Raw genomic sequence first — 21,727 nt, 5'->3', positions numbered from 1 at the left:
TTAGTTTTTGAAAGTTCATTTTTGTAATGTCAGCAAATGATTAATTCAGGTTTTCTAAATAATTCACATGTAATTATTTTTCATGCAGAAGTAGTATATAATGAGTATTTTTATTAGGAAATGGCTGTCGTTGGAACATTTTTTTATGCTTTTAGGATGAGGATTTTTGAATTATGCTGATTTACATGTTTCAGTTAGTCTTAGATATAAAATAAAAGCACTGGGTTTATGTAAATGAAAGTACATCTATTGCATTTAATTATATCATTCACTGTATACACTGAATAGCAAATAACATTTTTGCCAGGGCACCTTACCACTTCTGTGCTGCTTCAAAAAACTTCACAGTCATTGTACACAACCAGCAAAGCTCCTCACCATTAACTCTTTCCACACCTCCTCCCAATGTTGACAAGTAATTAAACTGTTTGAAATTAACAGCCTCTGTCTATAGTAAAAGTGAAATAAAATAACATCCTGTGACGTGTATATGAAATATCTGCTAGGGTGTGACCTATCCAGCATGCCATGGGATGTGGAGTAAATGGGCCCCTCCACTGGAGAGAAGCAGGCTTGCGACCACATCCTTTTGTGGTAAGTCTACTGATATCTAGATTTTCTAACTCTGTGTTTGCACTTCATTTGTATTTCATGTTAGAAATCTTTTATTCTATTTATTACCATTTTATAAAAAATATGTGACTTGAAAGTGAAATGTAAACCTCCTAAATATTGACATGAAGTTGAGTTGGGAGGTGAGGAAACTCTGAAAGTGAGTGCATCATAGAATCATAGAAAATGGAGCTGGAAGGAACCTCAGGAGGTTATCTAGTCCAACCCCCTCTTCATTTCTATATAAAGCATCAGATACATGTCCCAATGGTGTCCACAACCTAAGTAATCTGTTTCACTGCTTAGCCATCCTTATACTTAGAAAGTTTTTTTTTTCTAATATCCAACCTAAATGTCCCTTGTTACAATTTAAGATGGTTATTTTTTGTACTGTCCCTTGTGTCCACTAGAAATAGTCTATCTCCATCCTATTTCTAACTACTCCTCAGGTGTTTAAAGATAGTTCTTAGTACCCCCACAATCTTCTCTTCTCCAGACTAAATAATTTGAGTTCTTTCAGCCTTTCTTTGTAAGTACATTGCCAGACCTATAATAATTTTTGTTGCTTTCCACTGGACTCTTTCCAGTTTGTCTGCATAGCTCTCGAAAAATAGTGACTAAAAGTTTTTCAGGTGAGGACTTACCAGTGCTGAAGAGTAAATGAATGCCTTCTCCTGACTTGCAAGAGGCTCTCCTCCTAATACAGCTCAGTATGCTATTGGCTTTTTTGCAACAATAACATATGGCTGACTCTCATATGCAGCTTGTTGTCCATTATAACTCTCAGGTCCTTTATCTGCAGGATTGTAGCCTTCCTTAATTTGTATTTGTGCATTTAATTGTTGAATTCTGAGTGCAGGACTTTGAATTTAATTAATTTCAGACCATTTTCCCACTTCATCTACATCATTCTGTATTCTAATCAGAATGTCTTATTCTTTGGTGCAAACCTGTCTAAAATATATATACATACAAGAAACAACAAACTGACGGTGGTTTAAACAGATCTTAGATAAAAATATCAGTTTTTCTCTTTTACTCATTTGGTAAATGTTCCTTTTACCGTGATGAACCAACTCAGCTAATCATGTGTTTTATTTTGAGGGGATTACAATGCTTTTGCTGGGACTAAGCCAGTGCCGATTGAACTGGAGATTACTTGAGTTTTGCCTATCACCCATGCTGCTTCAGTTTACTCTACAAAAACTTTTTCATGCCTGTACCTTGCTAGCTTGTTGTAACTGCGCAATCCTTTTGGTGCCCATCCCACTGTTCTCAGAATACCTCCTTGGAGAAATGATTTGTGGGAAATTGCAGAAGGCTGCCACAGGAGGAGTCTAGTAGAATTATGAGAGGAGGTTAAATTTCCATGAATTTCCCTGGAGCTCTTTGAAGTCAGGGTTGGATTGACACCATCTCATAGAGTTTTAACATAATGGACAGCAAGCTGAGTGCTCCAACTTCACTCCTTACTAGACAAGAAGCATTTCTTCTTTTCTCCTATCCTTACAATTCCAGTAATAAAAATCAAGACTTCACTGTTTTTTTTGTTCTGCTTTCCATGTAAATTTTATTGAAAACTGCCTGAAGTCACTCTACACTCTGAACCACAACACGATATCACATGTTCAGGCATTTGCTGAGCTCTGTCTCTGTTTCTCTCATATCTTTCAAGGCCTTTTATTGCTTTAGCTTGATCTGCCCTGTCAGTTGTAGGGTTCCTTTCTGCTCCTGTTTTCCTAGATATTTCCATCTTCTTTTAGTAACCTCAGTCAGCTTCTTTTGGTTCTTGGCAGCTATCAGTCTTTGCTGTTACTGCCCCTTTAGAACCTCGTGTTTATGCAATAGAATAGGAATAGCCAGTAACATAACTAAGGTGGAGTGACCAGGGCAGCAGCTCCAAGTACTGAAGGTGGAGGTTAAGGGGGGCAGAAAAACAGCAGTTGCCACCATAGTCACACTGTCACACCAGTGGCACTAGCAGCTGGAAGTTGTCACTGCTCCCTTGTGTCCTGCACAATAGAGGTTAGCGAATGCTTATGTAATTTATTCCTTCGGTTCTGTAACCCTAATGTACAGGGCTGTTACTTCAAGCTGTATTCAAAGAACAGTAGTCACTGTACATTTGCTACTTGCTCTTCCAAAATATCCTGACTGCCTGAATTCACCATGTTTCCATCCACTTAACTCTCCTTGCTTTGGATGGGAAGGGGCTGACCAAGTCTAGTAGGCCACTGTCCCCTTTGAATGTTGTGGATCACCCCATTTTATTTTGGAAAAGTAAATAAACATGACTGTAAAATTTAGGAAACCACTATTCCAAATACATTCCAGATGTCTCTGATCATGTTTTTTTGCATTTTGTTTAGTTATTTCTTCAGAAGTAAGTGAGAAACATGTCAACTAGTCACAAAACTCTGGGTTGAGTAGTGACAGATAAAAGTATTTGCTAATAAATTATTCCAAGGAGGGTTGGAGCAACATGCTCTCTGTGTGTCTGATAATAACCCCTACTTTGGTTATTTTATTAACAAAGTAGTAGGAACTAGTGCCAAATGAACAGTGAACAACTGAATCTGCTCACCTCTTGGAATAATTCATTAGTAATCTTTCTCATTTGTGACACCAAACTCCACATGAGTTCTCAATAGTATCTCAATGGAGCTTCCTTGTCCTTATACTTACACGCTCATGTCTTTTTCCAGGCCACAAACAAATATGTAGCACACCACTCCTATTCTGGAGCCTATGCACATTGTACTTGTGTTGCTTCAGCCATGTTGAAAATTGACCATTTATACTAGCTGCTTGTTCATGTTGCTGATGTCAGTTGTCCTCAGGGACATGCTAACATGCTATCTATGTTTATAAAGCAGGAAAAAGTGGAATTGTATCTTGGGGAATTGTAGGCTGGTCACCCTGACTTCAATACCTGGGAAATAACTAAAGCAAATTTATAAAACAGCCAATTTGTAAACATCTGTAGGAGAAAGGGATGATCACTAGGAGTTAACATGGATTTGTTAAGAATAAATTATGCCAAACCAACTTGATTCCCTGCCCCTCCCACCCCCTTCTTTGTTAAGGTAACTAATTTCATGTCTGAGGTGAATATAATTAGACTTAAGCAAGGCTTTTGATACAGTCCCATGTGACCTTCTCATAAGTGAATGGAAATGTGGGCAAAATGGATTTCATGTTAGAAGGATATATAATTGGTTGAATAACCACAAGCAAAGAGTAACTACACATGGACCAATGTCAGAGTGGCTGTATGTTTCAAGTTGGGTTCCAAAGGGGTTTTTTCTTGGCTTAGTGCTGTTAGCATTTTTATTAATATCTGGGATGCAGGGATAGAGAGTATACTGGTCATGTTTGCAGGTGACACAAAAATGGAAGGATAGGATTGGAATTCAAAAGAATCTTGAAAATGGAGAGCACTGGGTTACAGACAACAAAATGAAATTCAGCAAAAGATAAAGGAATATGAGACACCCCAAGAAGGAAAACTTAGATGTGTACATCCAGGATTGGGGATAACTGGCTAGACAGTGGTATGGCTAAGAAGGGTTTTGGTTGATCACAACATCAACATGAGTCAGCGATATTATGCTATTGCAAAAGAAAGCAAATGTAATTTTGGTACATTAAAAGAGGTACTCTATATAAAATCTGGAGGGAGATAGTACCACTTTACTCACCACTGCTTAGGTCTTAGCAGGAGTATTGTGAGCAGTATTGGTCACTGTATTTTAAGGATGTAGGGAAAGTGGAAATGTTCCAGAATTAATCAAGAAAGGTAATAAAGGAATTGGAATAGAAGCTGTATGAAAAAAGGTTGAGAGAGGTAGGTATTTTCCATTGGGAGAAAAGGAAACTAAGCAGGGCAGGGAGGTGGAATGATACCAGTTTTCAAGCATGAAAGGCTGTTCATGGAATAGGGAAAAACTGCTCTCTCTAGTGGGCAGCATAGGAGGCACAGGGTTGCAACTGAAGCAAAGGAGGTTTAGTACACCTCAGGGAATTATGTTCAGAAAAATTCAATACTATGAATAATTACTTTTTTTTCTTACAATTAAACTAAATATAACAATATTTGAATGGTCTTTAGAAATATATGCAGGTACTTTGTATGGTTGGAGGGTGGGTGTGGAGGGGTGTGTGGGACTTGTGGAGGGGTGTGTGTGGTGGGGTTTGTGCGGGGTGTGGGTATGGGAGTATGTGAGGTTTGCAGGGGGTGTGGGTATGGGAGTGTGTGGGGTTTGTGGGTGGGCGTAGGGCCCCCTGCTACACATCCCCCCCATGGTGCACAGACCACACTGCAGCAGTAGGCTCCAGGCCCTCGCAGCACTCATGGCTGTGGCAGGCAGAGCCCCTGGCAGTGCATGGCTCCAGGTGAGTCCCAGGAGCTGTACATGGTGGCACGCAGCTGCCCAATCCAGCCTGCTGGCACACACCTTCATACCAAACCAGACTGGCTCTGTGCCAGCACATGGGACTCGTGGCACTGCAGGCAGGGGCGACGCACCATCAGGCTGGGCAGGCTCCGCGTCTCCACATGCAGCTTCCAGCTGGAGTGCTGGAAGCCCCACATGGAGGCATGGAGCCCCCCACACCCAATGGCATGCAGACCAGGAGCCATGTGCCATCAGGCTGGGTGGGTTCCATGTCTCCATGTGGGGTTTCCAACACTCCAGTGGGAGAGTGCACATGGAGGCATGGAGTTGCCTGCCATCGGGCTGGGCTGGCTCTGTGCCTCCACATGTGGTTTCCTGCTAGAGTTCTGGAAGCCCTATGTGGAGGCACGAAACTGGCTAGCCCAGGCCAATGGCATGCAACCCACACCCACCAGCACACTCTCATGCCCCAACCCACAGGAAGGAGTTCCCTTTCCTACTTACCAGGTGTCCAGTTGTGTGCCACTGCGCTCGGTGCCTCCACATGGGGCTCCCACCTGGAGTGCTGGGAGCCCTGTGGAGGTGGAGGCACAGAGCCTGTCAGGGTTAAATTATGCAAAATTATGCAATTATGTGTGGCTATGCCTTTTATACACAAAATTACATGGGCATATAATTCCCCAGGGTGTAGTTGAAATTAAATCTTAGGAAAAACTGTAAGGGTGATAGGACAATGGAACAAACTACAGAAAGTTATGGAATCTCCTTCATTGGAAGTTTTCAAGAAGAGGCTGGATAAGCATCTGTCTGGGACGTTTAGGCAATAACGCATCCTGTTTCTGATTTTCATTCTCCCAGCCATCTGATTTTTTGATGTTATGAAGACAACACAGAGATAAATGTAGTCACAGCAGGTCTAAATGAGGACTCTGCTGTTCACAATGTTAGAGTTTTTCAGATAGCACGATGATAGAAGATTTTTTCAGTATAAGTACAGCCAATATGCTCTCTCACTGCTTAATACTTCTTAACATTGTACTATTAACTTTTCTGTATCTCATTTCTTCCATATGTATACTGGGGATAATACCTATTTCAGTAGATGCTGCTACATAGTAATCTCTTTACTGTTTTTGTTCAAACCCAAACTTTGGGATTCTGGGCTTAAATACATGTATTTGTTCTAAATCCTCCGTACATGAATCACATAACATAGCTGATATGTTTTCCTACTCCTTTTGGTCTTCAGGTTCTTATGCAGGTGCAGTGGTGGCCATGCCATTGGCAGGAGTATTGGTACAGTATATAGGATGGTCATCAGTCTTTTATATTTATGGTGAGTTATATAGTGTAAAAATAAAACCCACCCAATTGGATTGATATTGTAAATACTGTGGTTTAAATCAACTTTATAAAATATTGATCAAAATAGTTCAGCTTTTGAAAAAAATAGTGTATTTTTCCTAGTAGGTTTGGACTGTTGTTGTAGCCATGATAGGCAAGGAAATGTATGAGAAGCAAGGTTTAGTGGTGATAGCTTTTATTGAACCAACTGTGTAGTTCAGAGAGATGTTGGACAAGTTTTTGGGTAGAAATTATCACAAAACCCTTTGTTTCTGATATTTATTTACTTGTTTTAAGCTTGCTCTTAATGTACTGAATATCCAATATATATTAATAGAATATCATGGTAATCTGTTGCAAATGTTTTTACACTGTAATGATCTAACTGTACAATACAGGGTTAAATATTCGCTGCCCTTAGTCCATTTCAGAGGTGGAATCATTTGCACAGAGCTTGCCTCAGAATTTGCCATCAGGATCTGCTTGCTCTACTTGTTTCTATACCATACCTATTTTTGACAAGCAAATCCCAGGTAGAGTTAAATTTCTGCCTCCTCCTTTTCTCCAGGTAAATAATTGCAGCATGTCGATAAGATATTTAGATGCCCTATACAACTATAGGGCAATATAACTACACATCTGGTTTTTTTCCATGGTCACCTATACAGATTTTGTGTCAAAATTTGATTTGATTTTGGTTGTTCGATAAATGCTGATCTCTAGTATTAAATGTTTAAGCATTGCCTATTAGATTTTGAAAATCAACTCTTTCTACCCCTACAGGAATGTTTGGGATTGTTTGGTACATGTTCTGGCTCTTGCATGCCTATGAAAGTCCTGCAGCACATCCAACTATAACTAATGAAGAGAGGACATACATAGAAACAAGTATAGGTGAAGGAGCCGGCTTAGTTAATGCAAGTGTAAGTAGAATTTGCCAGGGATGGAGAATATCTAGACTTTGATGATCATTTATAGCAACTTTGCATAAGCTCAGTGATAGACGTACTATTTAGAACTTTGATGGACCTTTGGATCTCAGTGGGAGGATTTTTTTCTGTAAGGACTACAGGAATTGGCCCATTCATTCAAATATGGAAACCTAATCCACTTGCACAATTCAGTGTCTTTTCAGCTCTAGGGTCCTAATCATACCTAAACTTAAGGAGACACATTATGATCTCACATGTAAGCAATCCTACTAACTTAACAAAAAAGGATGTCAGTGGAGTTATCTGGACCAGGGACTGACTCCAGAGGTTCCTGTTTCTGTCTATTAATGTCATAGAAGTTCTTTTTGCAGTCAGGAGTGCCCTCCTGCTCCATCCTCTTCTCCCTGAGACCCATTGCTGACATAGTCTAGACAAATCCTAAATATTCCAATTTTTTAAAATTGTATACCATTTTTAGTTTTGTTACTAGTAACACCCTGGAAGCCTAAGACCAAAATTCATACTGCAATCAAGCTGGCTCCCTCCATTTATAACAAAAGTTATTTCTTGATAACTTTTTTCTTCCTGGTTTCTGTTACTGAACAGTTGTAACAAACTAGCCCAAACTTGCTTTTGCATCTCAGGGATTTGGTTAAAAGTCATAGGCTAAATGCAGTATATGGGTATCTCTAAGCTGCATAGATTGGATCAAGAATGATGGGAACATATGTTTGCCTTATGGTGGGGGGAGGCAAGTAGATACCTGCACTGGCTGGGAACAGAAGGTGGGGAGCACTGCCATACACCTCCCAAAGTGCTGGAGATTGCCAAGGGCAGCCAAGCACATCCAAGTAGGGGCCATCCCTGATTGACTGCCAGCACCCCCCCACCCTGAAACTCCTGCTGTCAGCTTCAGGGAGGGTGGGAAGCCAGCACAAAATCTCTCCCTAGCCCTGCCCTCCCCTGCTAGTGGTTGCCTGCCAGTGGTGGTGGTGGAGTGGGAGTGGAGGCCCCTACTGTGTGGATCTGCTCCCCCCCCACCCCCGCAGCCAGAATAGCTGGGGGGAGGTTGGGGGGGGGCTGCACAGTGAGGGGTTCTATTCCCCACGCCTTCTCCCACCTGCCTGACCTCCTGACATCTTCAGGCAGGAGCCACAGCTTGGAGCCACATGACAGCCCTGTGCCAAGAACTGGGGGCAGGGGGTGGGGGAATGAGGGCCCCCAGCTTGCTGACTTGGGTATGGGCATGCCAGGCCAGGTCTGCGTGGCAGGGACTCTGCTCCCACCCTGCCACCACTAGTTCCTGGAGCGATGGACAGCTGTGTGGCTCTGAGCTGCAGCTCCTGGCTGCAGCTGTCAGGTGGATGGGCAGGGGGAGAGGAGTTGAGGAACAGAGTACCCCACCACATGGGCCCCCAGCCTACTGGCTCAGGTCTGGGGTGCCCAGGCTGGGTCCGCAAAGTGTGTGTGTGTGTGGGGGGGGCTCTGTTCCCCTGCCTCTCCCCCTGCATCCACTCAACCACCGGACAGCTGCAGGCAGGAGCCATGGATCAAAGATGCATGGCTGTCTGCTGTACTGGGAACTGGGGGTGGGATGGGGGAACAAAGAACCTGCCACGTGGGCTCTCCCAGCTTGCTGGCTCAAGTCTGGGGGGGGTGGGGGCAGGTGGAGATCCATTCCTTCCCTCCAACCCCCAGTTCCTGGCCTGACAGGAGCCATGCAGCTGTCTGCTGCACTGGGAATTAGGGGTGAGAAGGGAGTGGACCCCCTGCTGTGTGGACCTGGCCTGACCCTCACCTGAGCCAGGAAGCTGGAGGGGTTCACATGGTGGGGGACTCCGTTCCCCCACCCCACATCCCTGGTTTCTGTTGCAGCAGACAGCTGTGTGGCTTTGAGCCACAGCTCCTGCCTGCAGCTGTCAGATGGTCAGGTGGGGGGTGGGGAATAGAGCTCCCCCTGCTACATAGTCCCCCCCAGCTGTTCTAGCTTGCCTTCGCTTTCCTCCCATCCCTCTGGTGACAGCTGGTAGTGGGGTAGGGCTGTGGAGAGAAGCTGTGCTGGTCAGGCAGCAGGGGAGGGGGGAAGCCCCTACCACATGCCCCCCCAGCTATACTGGCTGCTGGGGGGGCAAGGTTTGTGGGGCCTCCTGCCCCACCCAGCCCAGGGGACAGGTGCAGGAAGGATGCAGCCTAGGGAGCAGAGCCTTTGCTACCTCAGCTTTGTGACAGTGTAGGGATGGGTCCAGTCCTGTGAGGAGGAGTTAATGGAGAAACCAAAAGGGCTGCTGGGATGCTGGGGGACTGCAACCTAACTTGAGTCAGGAGGGGATCTGGGACAGAAGTTTGATAGACCAGTCTAATCTAAACCAATTAAATCTGATACTACTTCCATCCAGGTCATTTTTAAACTGGTTTATGGGTGTTGAACTTCTGTTCTGTTACAATTTTAGATCAGTTTCTGACCACCTAAACCAGAAAAAGTGTAATGTCTGCACTTGGCCATAGTGACTGGATAATGTTAGTCATCTTTGGATATGCACCCTTTCAGTTACACATGATGTCCAAGTCCACAATTTCTCCCTTAAGATGCAAGGCTTAATATTAATGGTCCAAGCCTATATACAATCATGCAGAATTCACACACTGGGCTTTAGCAAGAAGACTGAACAGGTACATAAGATAGTTGCCATTTTATAAAGAAAAAAAATATATTTCTGGATTATAGTAGTTTTTCTTTTGGCTGAGTTTTGTTATGAACCAGGCATGGTTTTGAAGTAATTTTGTTTCCTGCAGTATAGATCATTGAAGCATAAATAGTAACCACATGTGAGTAAATTTTTGTCTTCTACCAAGGACTTCTTTTATTCACATCACAATTTAAACTAAATTGGCACCCTTCAGTCAGTTAGGGCACCTACACATGTGCCTGATGCCTGCTCGGATGCATACTAATTAGCACACGTCAGAGCAGACTGGTGGCATGCTCCAGCAGTCTCAGCATCTTGTGTATTCAGTGTCCCTGTGCTTCAAAATGCTTGTGGAAGCACCTGAGAGCCTCCGCCTGCCCTCACCCCAGAGCATATGTACAGACACCCTTAGTTACCTCATGCTTGACTGCCCAGAGCTAGCTGAACACACTTTTTCAAAATATGGTCAGTATGGAAGTCATCAGATTAAATCATACCAGAAAGTGTGGAATATATTAATTTTCCCTCAAGTTACTTTATCATACTATTTTGGGGTCCCAGAGCACCAAAAAAATATTGCTGATAGAACTGTAACATACAGAACAGTAGTTGTATGTTGAATAGCTGGAAAACCTTCTCTCAAATGCAAATCCAGTAGCTGTTTCTACTTGCTTGCACCAAAGCAAGCCAGTAGCAACTCCACTGACGTTAATGGACTTTGCACTGGGATAAAATTAAATTAAAAGAAAATCAAGCTGTCTGGTACTGTCCTTGTTTTTACCTATACAAAAAAGTCTTTAAATTTGTCTTTTTCCTTTTTCCTTTTTTTTTTTTTTTTTTTTAGAGATTTAGTACTCCCTGGAAAAAGTTTTTCACTTCAATGCCAGTTTATGCAATCATTGTGGCAAACTTTTGTAGAAGCTGGACCTTCTATTTGCTGCTTATAAGTCAGCCTGCTTACTTTGAAGAGGTCTTTGGATTTGCAATAAGTAAGGTAAATATGGGACTTGAACCTCTTGTGGTTTGGGATTGATCCCATTTGGTGCCGAGTCCCCAACTCCTGTTGAAACAAGGGTAGATGATAATTCACATCAGCGGGCAGGATTGGGCTCTTCTAGTATCCTTGAATTTTAAATATAATTTCTGATAGCAAATGCCACTTGATTAGCATAAAATTATAAACAGAAACAAAGAACTAAAAAAGACCAACTTATTTAAGAAAGAGCCTGTCAGTAGAAAAAAAGAAAAAAATAGAATCACCTAATTGAAAACACATACATAAAACGAACATAAGCACACATGTAATTAATAGTAGGAGCTTTGCTGTATACTCATAAAATAATTTTCATTCAAATTCTCCTTTTTCTAATTGCACAGCAAGTATTAGAAACCCCCAGATTAAATTCTAGGTTGATGGACGATTTATGCAAAAACTCATAGGACTGCACAAGGTCAGAATTTGGAGGACTGGAAAGTAACTGTTCCAGAAGAACTGTAATCCTACTAGTTTCTAAAGCCACAGGTTATATATTTTTTTTAAATTGAAAACAAGCGTAATTCTGAAAAATAATCAATTTATTTGAGGCCAAAATGAGCACCACTTTCTTTGCGATTGGTTCATTCCTGTTGCCAGTTCAGCAATGGTAGCCACAACATTATGGGTATATGCTGATACTGTCCTTGGCACAAGTGCTGTAAAAAATAAGTAGCTTTATTTATTCTAATTTTGCCTGTCATTCCAGACTAACATATGCACCCACATGGGTAGATTTGGGGGAAGGGTGTGTAGTGGTGGTCTCACCAGCCTCCAGAATGGCAACTCCTATAAGACAGATAGTTAAGAATCTTTCATCTTAATATTCATATTTCAAAAACTACATTCTACAGGGAGAATATTGCTGAAAAAATGATAAAGAAAATGAGGGAAGACATTAGCTTACACACAGTTGTTTGTCTAATTTCAGGTTGGCCTTTTGTCTGCAGTTCCTCATATGGTCATGACAATTATTGTACCCATTGGAGGGCAGCTAGCTGACTTGTTACAAAGTAGGAAGATTTTAACCACTACCACCGTAAGAAAAGTCATGAATTGTGGAGGTACTGTTGAATTCTGTAGATAAATCATATTAATAGACTGGAATCTAGGTGAAGATCACATCTTTGTTCACATTTAACTGTAATAAGAGACAACTTAATTGTATTCCTTCCGAATCCAGTCTTTATAGATGCAATGCTGTTAGATCTTCTTCTTCTGGAAATCTTTACTCATGTGGTCAGTCCTTACTGGAAACTTGTAGATACATAAGACTATTAACTATGGTCTCTAGAAAATATTTTCCCCTTTAGATATAGTTTTTCATAAAGGTTCCTCTGAAGTGTCTGTACATTTTCAACGAAAGTATCTGGCACCTGAAAGCTATGCAGAATTTCTAAGTTGAATATTCACAGAAAAAAAAACCAACAGAAAAGCTACAGTATTTTATTCCAGCTTTTTCACAATTATTTTTAACTTGTAAAAATTATGCATTGTTAGCTAAATTTATTTCCAGTCAACTAAACACCTGAAGGTAAGAACAATACACAAGAATGTTAAAATAAACAAATAATCTTTCACTAAAAATACATTTTTTAGGGGTGTTTAGTTTTTCTAGTGAGAAAGCTGAAAAAAATTTCTGGGTCAACAAAAAAAATATGGTGGGGCAGGGAAGGGGTTTGGTCCCTGAATTGAAAAAATAAGCACTTTCTGAAACTGACGTCATGGGCCTTGAAACTATTTTGGTCTGGGAGTTCTTTTGTTTCTATCCTAGTATGCAAAGTACAAAGTGGATGATGTAAATGAAGATTTGTTTGCCTCGGGGAGGTCTGAATTTGCCCTTACATCTTAAGGAAGCACTCTTAAAATAACTGATCATTGGAAGCTGCTTCTGTTCCACCAATACTTGAGGCAGATGAAGAATTGTTATGTCACAAGTTGAAAGACACTAATTCTTAAGAAAGGTAGAAGTTAGTTTCTGGAAGTTCCTTCAAGCAGGTTGGCGCTGGGCCTTGTTGCACCTTATGCTGTGAGCCACACAAATGTTGTTCAGTGTAGCTTGGAGTTTGGAAAAGTCACACTCTTAGTCTAGAAACCTCATCAGACTGGCCCTCACCTGCACAGCTGTGACTTGCTACTAGAGGCCTGGTGAGCAGGGGCAGGACTAGGAGCTGGAGCTGTAAGTTGCCACTAGAGGACTGGTGAGCCAGCACAGACTTCTTCCTGCTCTATTGATGCAAGAGATCCTGGGATACTGGAGGACTTCAACTTGGGCAGCACCTCTGTAGGAAGTGACCAAACCTTAATGAAACAGGAGCTGGGTCATCTGAATCGGGGAGAAACCTGCCCTGGCTTAGTGGAACTTTGAGCTGCATAATGAGTGCTTAAAACCACTTTAAGGTGTTAGTGTGTGGACCAGGGGTGGGCAATTATTTTGGGTGGAGGGCCACTTACTGAGTTTTGGCAAGCCATCAAGGGCTGCATGACAGGCAGCCAAGGGCAGATAGATATTAATTTTCTAAATTTTTTAGGCTGGATAGAATGGCCTGACGGACCACATCTGGCCTGTGGGCTGCATTTTGCCCACCCCTAGTGTAGACAGTCTTGGGGTTAAGAGCTCCAGGAGCTGCTCCAAACTACCATATAACAATTAGAAACTTGCGTCACTCAGAGGTGTATAAGTTGTCAATGGATTTCAGAGAGATGGGGCACTAAATAGAAAAGAATAAAGTAATTTAAATACTGTACTATGGATAGGAAAGGGGAAGTTTCTTGTGATACTTGATGATTTATCAATATTAGTGTCACTCTTCTGTCTGAAAAATATTCATTTGCTGCTGTTATGAAGAACATTTCAGAACACTATCACTGAAAGGCATTAGAGGAGTGAGGTTTTCTCCCCCTTTTTTTTAATTTCACATTTGACAGCTCTTTGAACATAGTTACTTTTACAGTTCCCTTTGTATAATCTGGGGATTAGTTTCCCTTATTGGTTGTTTGTGTCTTTTATATAACAGTAGGGAAAACACAAGAAATTAAAAAAACCCACCCACACAAACCCTGAATATTAAAATGTTATTGCAAGCCCACAACAAATGGGAACTGGATTCAGTGGTAGCTATGATGCATGGAGGCAATTCACTCTTTTAGCTCATTAGGCTTTCTTGTCTCTTTAATCAATATCTTTTATAGACTTAAATTTATTTCTGTGTTTCATTGCAGGTTTTGGCATGGAAGCAACTTTGCTTTTGGTAGTTGGTTTCTCTCATACAAAAGGTGTGGCTATCTCCTTTTTGGTGCTGGCAGTAGGATTTAGCGGCTTTGCTATTTCAGGTAAATCTTCACCTGGTAATTTTTTCTCATTGGATTGGTTCCTAATGTGGCAGTCATGGCTGCTTGTGGGGAGTTCCTATTTCCTGCCACAACATACTGATAATTGTAGTTGCTGTATAATACATTGTACAAGAGGTAGAGTTTGTGAGAATCTGAATCTTTCACCCTTAGTTTACAATATCGTCATACTCTTCATATTACAACATGCATTTATCTAAGAATAATAGGTTGCTATCATTTATTATATTAACTCTAACAGAATACAGAACTAACTAGTCAAATATTCTGATACAAAACTAGGTTAAGATGATTTGTATAATTCCCAGTTGATCTTCTTTGGTTCTGTTTGTTCTTCTAACCCATCGTTCAGACCTTCCATAACTCTGACACTTGTAGAAAGTCTTTGCATTCCTCTCAGCTGCCTGTTCCTAGCTGTCAGTTTTCTCCTTGCCCTAACTTCATGGGCCCATCTAGTACCCAACTGAGCTCTGCAGCTGTTTGGACACCATTGCTATTAAAATGTTGACCTCTGATAAGCAGAGATTCCTGTTAATCAGCTTGGAGAGTTCCTGTTAGAACCTTGGATTGGATTCCGTTGGGTCATTTTTCCAAAAGGATCCAAAGGACTGTGCACTCTGACATTTCTCATGCACCAAAGTCACAAAGCACTCAAATAAGAAAAAAATCCCTACAATGTGTCACAAGTAAAGAACAGGAGGCAAAGGCACCACCAATGCCCTGGCACTGCGGTAGCAGAATATTAGGTTAAATGTGCTCAGGTGATCCAAGAAGAGGACTGTGCCCTATAGACTACAAAGGACGAGGAGGGGAAATAAACAAAGCCCCAAAGCCAAACACAAACCAGTGTTCCTTGTCAGCACAACATGGGGGGGGGGGGGGGAGGGAGGGGAAATTCCTTCCCAAACCTAAATCTGGTGATCAGTTTGACCCTAAATGTTTGAGCAAGCACCTCCAGACAGCCCCTGACAAATTTTAAGCATTGGCAGGAATACCAGTGCATCCAAGCTACACTCCCTCCGTCAGCTATTGCCTCCTTTAGTCCAATGCTTCAGAAGAAAGCAATTCCCCCCCATGGCCCCATTTCTCATTCCTTCACTACAGGAGCCAATAATGTATTCATGGGGGAAAAATGTCTTGGTACCACTAGCAGAAGGTCTGGAGCATAGGATTTCCAGATACTTCCCAAAAAGCCCCCTAGCAGATGTGCAGTTAAAGGTGCAATGGGATCTGATGCGTGATCCCCACAATTTCATTTCCTGCCATGCCACACATGCATAGCAGGAGGCATGATTATGGGATTAAGAATGAGATCCCATCACACCATATTACTGGTTTAGGAAGAGCCTGGTGTCCTGATCCTGGCCTCCCCCTACACCAGCAAGTAGCAAGCTCCTGTGGCTGGGAGCCCTGGTCAGCTGATGAGGTTACTAGCTTCAGGGGCACAGTGGAGCCTTTGACTCGAGCTGTGTCCTAGAGCCCTGATCTGCTGTTGCTTCCAGCTGAGGGGACATATTGGAGTTAAGGGCTCTGAGAGTCCCCTGAATCTGGGAGTGGCAGCTGATTGTGACTCCCAGCCTCAGGGGCACATCAGAGCCTTTGACCCCAATGGGCCCCAAGGCTGGGAGCAGCAATCAGCTGATTGGCACACTCAGCCTTGGGAGTGAATGGAGTCAAGGGCTCCCATGCGCTCTGGAGACTGATAGCCCCAATCAGCCTGGGCACACATTCAAATAACGGTGTGATAGGAGCCAGACATAAAGTTATTAGACATATTCTGTGTAATAACTGTGTGGCTTATTCCTTCTTTTAAGACTGCATTCATTACATTAATACATGGCTGGGTAACTGCTTAAAATGTGATTAAGTGGTTAATCACATCTTAGGTGTAACACGCTGGGGGCCACGATGAGTTTTCTCGAGATGAGGTTTTGTTTTGGTTAATATTCAACCATTCAAGGTCACAATATCCTTAGATTGTGAGAAAAAATTGCTTGGAATTTACATGGCTTCTTGCAGCTTTCTGTAGCACATATGTATATTCTGCAGAGAAATATGTAGCACATGTAGCACATATGTATAGCCATTTTAATCTGTGGTATTACAATAGTTGATAACCACTTTAATTGCTGTTTTAATTTCTGACGCATTCTAATATATTTATCTGATAGAAATCTACAGCAAGTATAATCAACCTTGCTACTTGTTTATACTCTGTTGCCTGTTATTTTGGTAAAATGTCACTAAACCATGTGAGAGAGAGATTTCTGAAAAATGGTCCCTACATTAAGGGATAGAAGAAAATCAAAATTATGCAGTATTAATTCTTTAAGTAAAATATCAGTTTAGAGTGCACATTTCCTAGGAGGCAGACAAGGTTCCTTGGGTGAATTTGATATCTTTTATTAGACCAACCCAAATGGTTGGAGAATAGTTATTAAGTAAGCTTTCGGGTTCAAAACCCCTTCGTCAGGCTAAGGAAGTTTCAGCAGTTGGTGTGTGCTCTTCCTGGATGGAATGAAAAGTAAAGAAGCCAGGGGCTGGGCTGGGCTGGGGAGTCAGTTGCCAGGCAGATTGTAATGTATCAAAAATCCAATGTCTGTGTTTAGTCCCTGATCTCTAGTATCCAGCAGGTTGATGAAATGGAGCTCATAGGCTCGTCTCTGGGAAGTGTTGTGTAAGTTTCCCTTGAGGATCAGGACTGAGAGATTGGAGAGAGAGTGGCCCTCCTGTGAGAATTGTGCCCCCACCGGTAATTGGGTGTTTCTGTCTTTGATGGATTTCCGGTGTGCGTTCATTCTGGTGCGCAGTTGTTGTCTGGTCTCTCCTACATATCTTCCATCAGGGCATTTGGTGCATTGGATGAGGTATACTACATTCCTGGAGGTGCAGCTGTGAGATCCTGGGATGCTGATGGCTCTGTTGTGGGGTGTAGTAATAGTGGGGGTAGTGGAGATGTGTTGGCAGGTTTTGCATTTCTTGTCATGGCACGGTCTGGATCCTTTTGGTGTGTTCTGGGGTTGAGGAAGTTTGCTTCTGGTGATGAGGTTGGCAAGGTTCGGTGCTTGTTTGAAGGCTAGGATGGGTGGCTCTGGGAAGATCTTTTTAAGAATAGGGTCTTTTTCTAATATGGGTTGCAATTTTTTGAGGATTTTCCGTACAGGTTCAAGGGATGGGTGATAGGTCATAACCAGCGGTGTGCGATTTGTGGGTGTTTTCCTTCTGTACTGCAGCAGTTCTTCACATGGTATCCAGGTGGCTCTTTCAAACGTGCAATCTACCTCTCTGGAGGAGCGTCCTTGCTGGGTGAAAGCCTTTTTAAGATTGGTGAGGTGGCAATCCCGGGTGTTCTCTTCAGTACAGATGCGGTGGTATCTGAGGGCTTGGCTGTATGTCACAGCTTTTTTGGTGTGTTTTGGGTGATTGCTGGTTCTGTGCAGATATGTATGTTGGTCTGTGGGTTTCTTGTATACTGTGGTCTGTATTTTACCCTTCTGGATACTGATCCTTGTGTCTAAAAAGGGGATGTCAGTGTTGGAGTATTCTAAAGAAAGTCGGATGGAGGGATGTTGACTGTTGAATTTCTGGTGGAACTCAATCAGAGATTCCAGGTTCTCACTCCAAATGATGAAGATGTCATCGATATATCGTAAGTACAGCAAGGGTTTGATGGTGCAGTTCTTGAGGAAGTCTTCTTCCAGGTGGCTCATAAAAAGGTTGGCATACTGTGGGGCCATTTTAGTGCCCATAGCTGTTCCCATAGCTGAACCCGAAAGCTTGCTTAATAACTATTCTCCAACCATTAGGGTTGGTCTAATAAAAGATATCAAATTCACCCAAGGAACTTTGTCTGCCTATATCCTTAGACAAACACGGCAACAACCTAAACCATTTCCTAGGAGAGGAGACCAGAAGCACTGATGCTTGAATTGATCAAGTAGTCAAATTAAGCAATACCATGTTTCTTCTTTGGTATGATGCCTCAAAGGTATAGGTGCAAAGGTTTAAAGAAGAAGGAAATGGGATAAAGGAATGAAGCTCAGCTTACTTTGCTAATAACAGCAAAGGAACAGTTTTCGCTTTCCCCTATTCTTTCTCTAACCACATCACACGTAGAAAAAACACATTATCACTGTACTGTGAAATCAAGTTGTTCATTGTTGCTCTTGTTTGTACAGGATTTAATGTCAACCATTTAGATATTGCTCCCCGATATGCCAGCATTCTCATGGGGATCTCCAATGGAGTGGGGACACTGTCAGGAATGGTGTGTCCACTCATTGTTGGTGCGATGACTAAACACAAGGTAAAGCATCCTTAAATGTTTCTAGAAAGGACTGAATGACATATAAGAATACAACCATTTCAGAGATTTATGAAAATCTAATTCTTTCTTTGTCTTTTCTTGATCTTCAGGTAAAAGGTAGGGGGCAAATCCTTAATTGATATCACGGTGTGAACATTTGTCACTAAAATTCCACTAGAACACTGGGTTAGGGCTATATTATGCCCCTTGCTGACAGCCTGGGAGCAATTTGGAAAATACCCCTTGTTAAAAGTGAGATCCATTTGGGAAATTCTCTGCAGTGTAATGTAAAGTGTTTTCAAAGTCATTATTGGTCTAAGGTGGGTTTTGCCACCTCACAGGAACACCTAAGGTAGAGGCTGTAGCCTTCTAACTCCAGGAGTGCTCTATATTCTGCAGAGAGATCCCACTGGAAGGAGAAAAATTCCATCTGATATTTTATTAGTCATAATGGAGGAAAAATAAATATTCTTTACAATTATTTTCTTAAAATGTTTTATCTATAAACTGAGAAATCAGACAGTAATCACAAATAGGTGTTAACTCTTGCTCTTATCCAGTCATGCATATATTTTTCACTGCAAACTTTATATCATTCTTTCAGACTCGTGAAGAATGGCAAAATGTCTTCCTTATAGCGGCCCTTGTGCACTATAGTGGAGTGATTTTTTATGCTATTTTTGCTTCTGGAGAGAAGCAAGAATGGGCTGACCCTGAAAACCTCAGTGAAGATAAATGTGGCATCATCGAACAAGATGAATTGGCTGAAGAAACGGAATTGAACAGTGATACTTTTGTTAATCAAAAGAAAACGTACGGCGCTACTAGTCAGAACAGTGAAATAGCAAGAAAGGAATGGGGAAAGCAGAAGCAGGTAACACAGGACATAGAAGAACAGACTTCCTATCATTATGAAAATAGAAATTTTCAAGATCTGTCATAATACCTGAAAATATATGGTTTGTGTGGCAAGTGCCCCAGCCCCTTCTGTGCAACCGCCCCCAAAGCAGGCAGTATCCATATTTATTTTCTTATTCATTCATGGAAAATCTTGCCAAATGGCTAGGTGTAATATGTAGTAATTTTCTCCTTGTTGTATAGTAAAGGGCTAATAAAAGGGAGATCTGACAAATGTTGTTCTGGCTCTTGCAACCAGACCCATACTGGAGGAACCCCTGTTAATGCAGACCCTATGAGCTTCAGCTGTGTTCTACACTGGTGCAGGTGTCTTGTTGTGGGAGTAGGCAATTCAAATTCATATAATTTGAATATGAAAAAGGACAAAGCTATGGTGGATTTGGGGGTTCATGGTGATTGAATACAGTTCTTGCTGCTATCATGTGTGACCACAAGGAAACTCATTGACCTGAAGTCTGGCCATGGACATCCTTGAAGAACATTCTCATAAATGGATTCTGTACCTTGACTCTTTAGGGATCTTGATGCTGTATTAAGCAGTGATGTGGCTGAATCAATTAATACATGGTCAAACTTTAGGTTCCTACTGAGCAATCAAAGCTGAAGGAAAAGAAAACTCGTGACATTTTAAAAATGTTGTTACATATAGTCATTCAACAGTGGAAAGAGGAATATGTAACCAAGATCACTGAAGCTGTTATTCCAGCAGTGCTTTGTTCAAGGAGACTGACTACCTGTTCTTTTATGTAGGATGTACGCAGTTTGGATAAGGCAATACAATAGGTACTATTGAGGTTTTTCCCTCCACAGATTTTGTGTTGACATGAAGAAAATACTTTTGAAACAAAAATCATCTTCCCATTCATCATTAGTGATGTAATATTATTTCCACTTATGAAAGGACATTGTAGTCCTGTCAGGATAAGCTTTTCACTCAGTACATTATTGTAAAGTGCTTTAAATATATTTTTCTAGGATTAAATTTGGATAGACTTATAGATCTCCCCCTAACTGCACTTTGTTACATGGATGAAATGACTTACATTAGTGAAGTCTGCAGTTCTGGGTCTAAACCTCTTCTATGTACTGCTGTTGTCTCTCCATTACTGTGCATGAGGTACAGTACATATTAGGTGTAAAGGGGTTTCTATTTAAAGAAATGCCCCATTATCAGATATTCTAATAATAATATCTTTCTGACATCAGTACATGTTTAATATTATAAAATGGTTTTAGACATTTTCTACCATTGTTGGAATCTACCAGGTTACAATGGAGCATGCTATATAATTTAAAATCATTAGCTGCACTCAAAGGCTCATTGTGGCAATAATATTGTTAACTGAGAAAAGAATTTCAGTAAAATATGGTTTCATTTGTTTTAGGATTAATGTCTCAGTAAAATCAAATAAAACTATCCCATCTAGTCTGTGATGTTTTATGTGATGATTCAGCGTTGTTATGCAGTATTCTGTTGTGTTTTGTAAAGCCAATGTAATGTATATGATTAGATTAGAAATTTACAGTAATTCTGAACACTGACTTGCTGTGTTGTTGTAGTGAAATTGTGTACTGTAGGTCCATCCATATGCAACCATATGATTCATGGATGACTTCTCCTCCTGCCATATATAACAGCAGAGGCATAGGGGGCCTCTAGGACATAAAGGTTCTATTTGATCTATTAGGAACAAATCCCTGAAAAAAAATGTTTATACAAAAGGCAACTGGGTCCTTCTTTTCCATGTTGTTTTTTTGTGACTCATTGTTAAGGGTAAGATGACAGTGTGTTGTAAAAGTAGATGCATTAGTGGATCATCAGGACTTGAACAGGATGGACTACAATCACGCTTAAGTGTCTAATCCACTTGCATGACCAATAGGTGGAATAGAATCTGGATCAAAGAGGCCAGCTGAACTCTCTTTCTGTTGTTTTCATAACCAGCAAAATCTAGTCTAGATCATGCATATCTAACCAAACAGATGAAGGCTGATGGGACAAATCCTCTGGTGTTGTCAGTAATCTACCTCCATTTTCACTTCAATAGAGATTTTATCTATTAATGCCAATACTTAAGCTGACTCTTCTCAAAAACTGCTATAATCTGTATTTATAGAAAGCTACAAGTAATTTGTTCTAGTACAAC

At 41.4% G+C, this 21,727-nt stretch overlaps 1 protein-coding gene across 1 annotated transcript in view; it reads left to right on the top strand.

The window, feature by feature from the left end:
* SLC17A8 (solute carrier family 17 member 8) overlaps positions 1–21,052 on the top strand; it is a 43,008-nt gene extending 21,956 nt beyond the window's left edge. The window contains exons 5-12 of the mRNA XM_014595043.3: positions 507–594; positions 6,259–6,345; positions 7,137–7,276; positions 10,817–10,966; positions 11,937–12,069; positions 14,228–14,338; positions 18,535–18,662; positions 19,267–21,052. Of these exons, the coding sequence (XP_014450529.1) occupies positions 507–594; positions 6,259–6,345; positions 7,137–7,276; positions 10,817–10,966; positions 11,937–12,069; positions 14,228–14,338; positions 18,535–18,662; positions 19,267–19,605 (1,176 nt within the window). The 3' untranslated portion in view covers positions 19,606–21,052. The remainder of the gene's footprint in view (positions 1–506; positions 595–6,258; positions 6,346–7,136; positions 7,277–10,816; positions 10,967–11,936; positions 12,070–14,227; positions 14,339–18,534; positions 18,663–19,266) is intronic.
* The last annotated feature ends 675 nt before the right edge of the window (positions 21,053–21,727 follow it).

The sequence above is a fragment of the Alligator mississippiensis genome, chromosome 4 (genome assembly GCF_030867095.1).
Source record: "Alligator mississippiensis isolate rAllMis1 chromosome 4, rAllMis1, whole genome shotgun sequence".
Classification (NCBI taxonomy): domain Eukaryota; kingdom Metazoa; phylum Chordata; order Crocodylia; family Alligatoridae; genus Alligator; species Alligator mississippiensis.
This window is presented reverse-complemented; position numbering and strand designations above follow the sequence as displayed.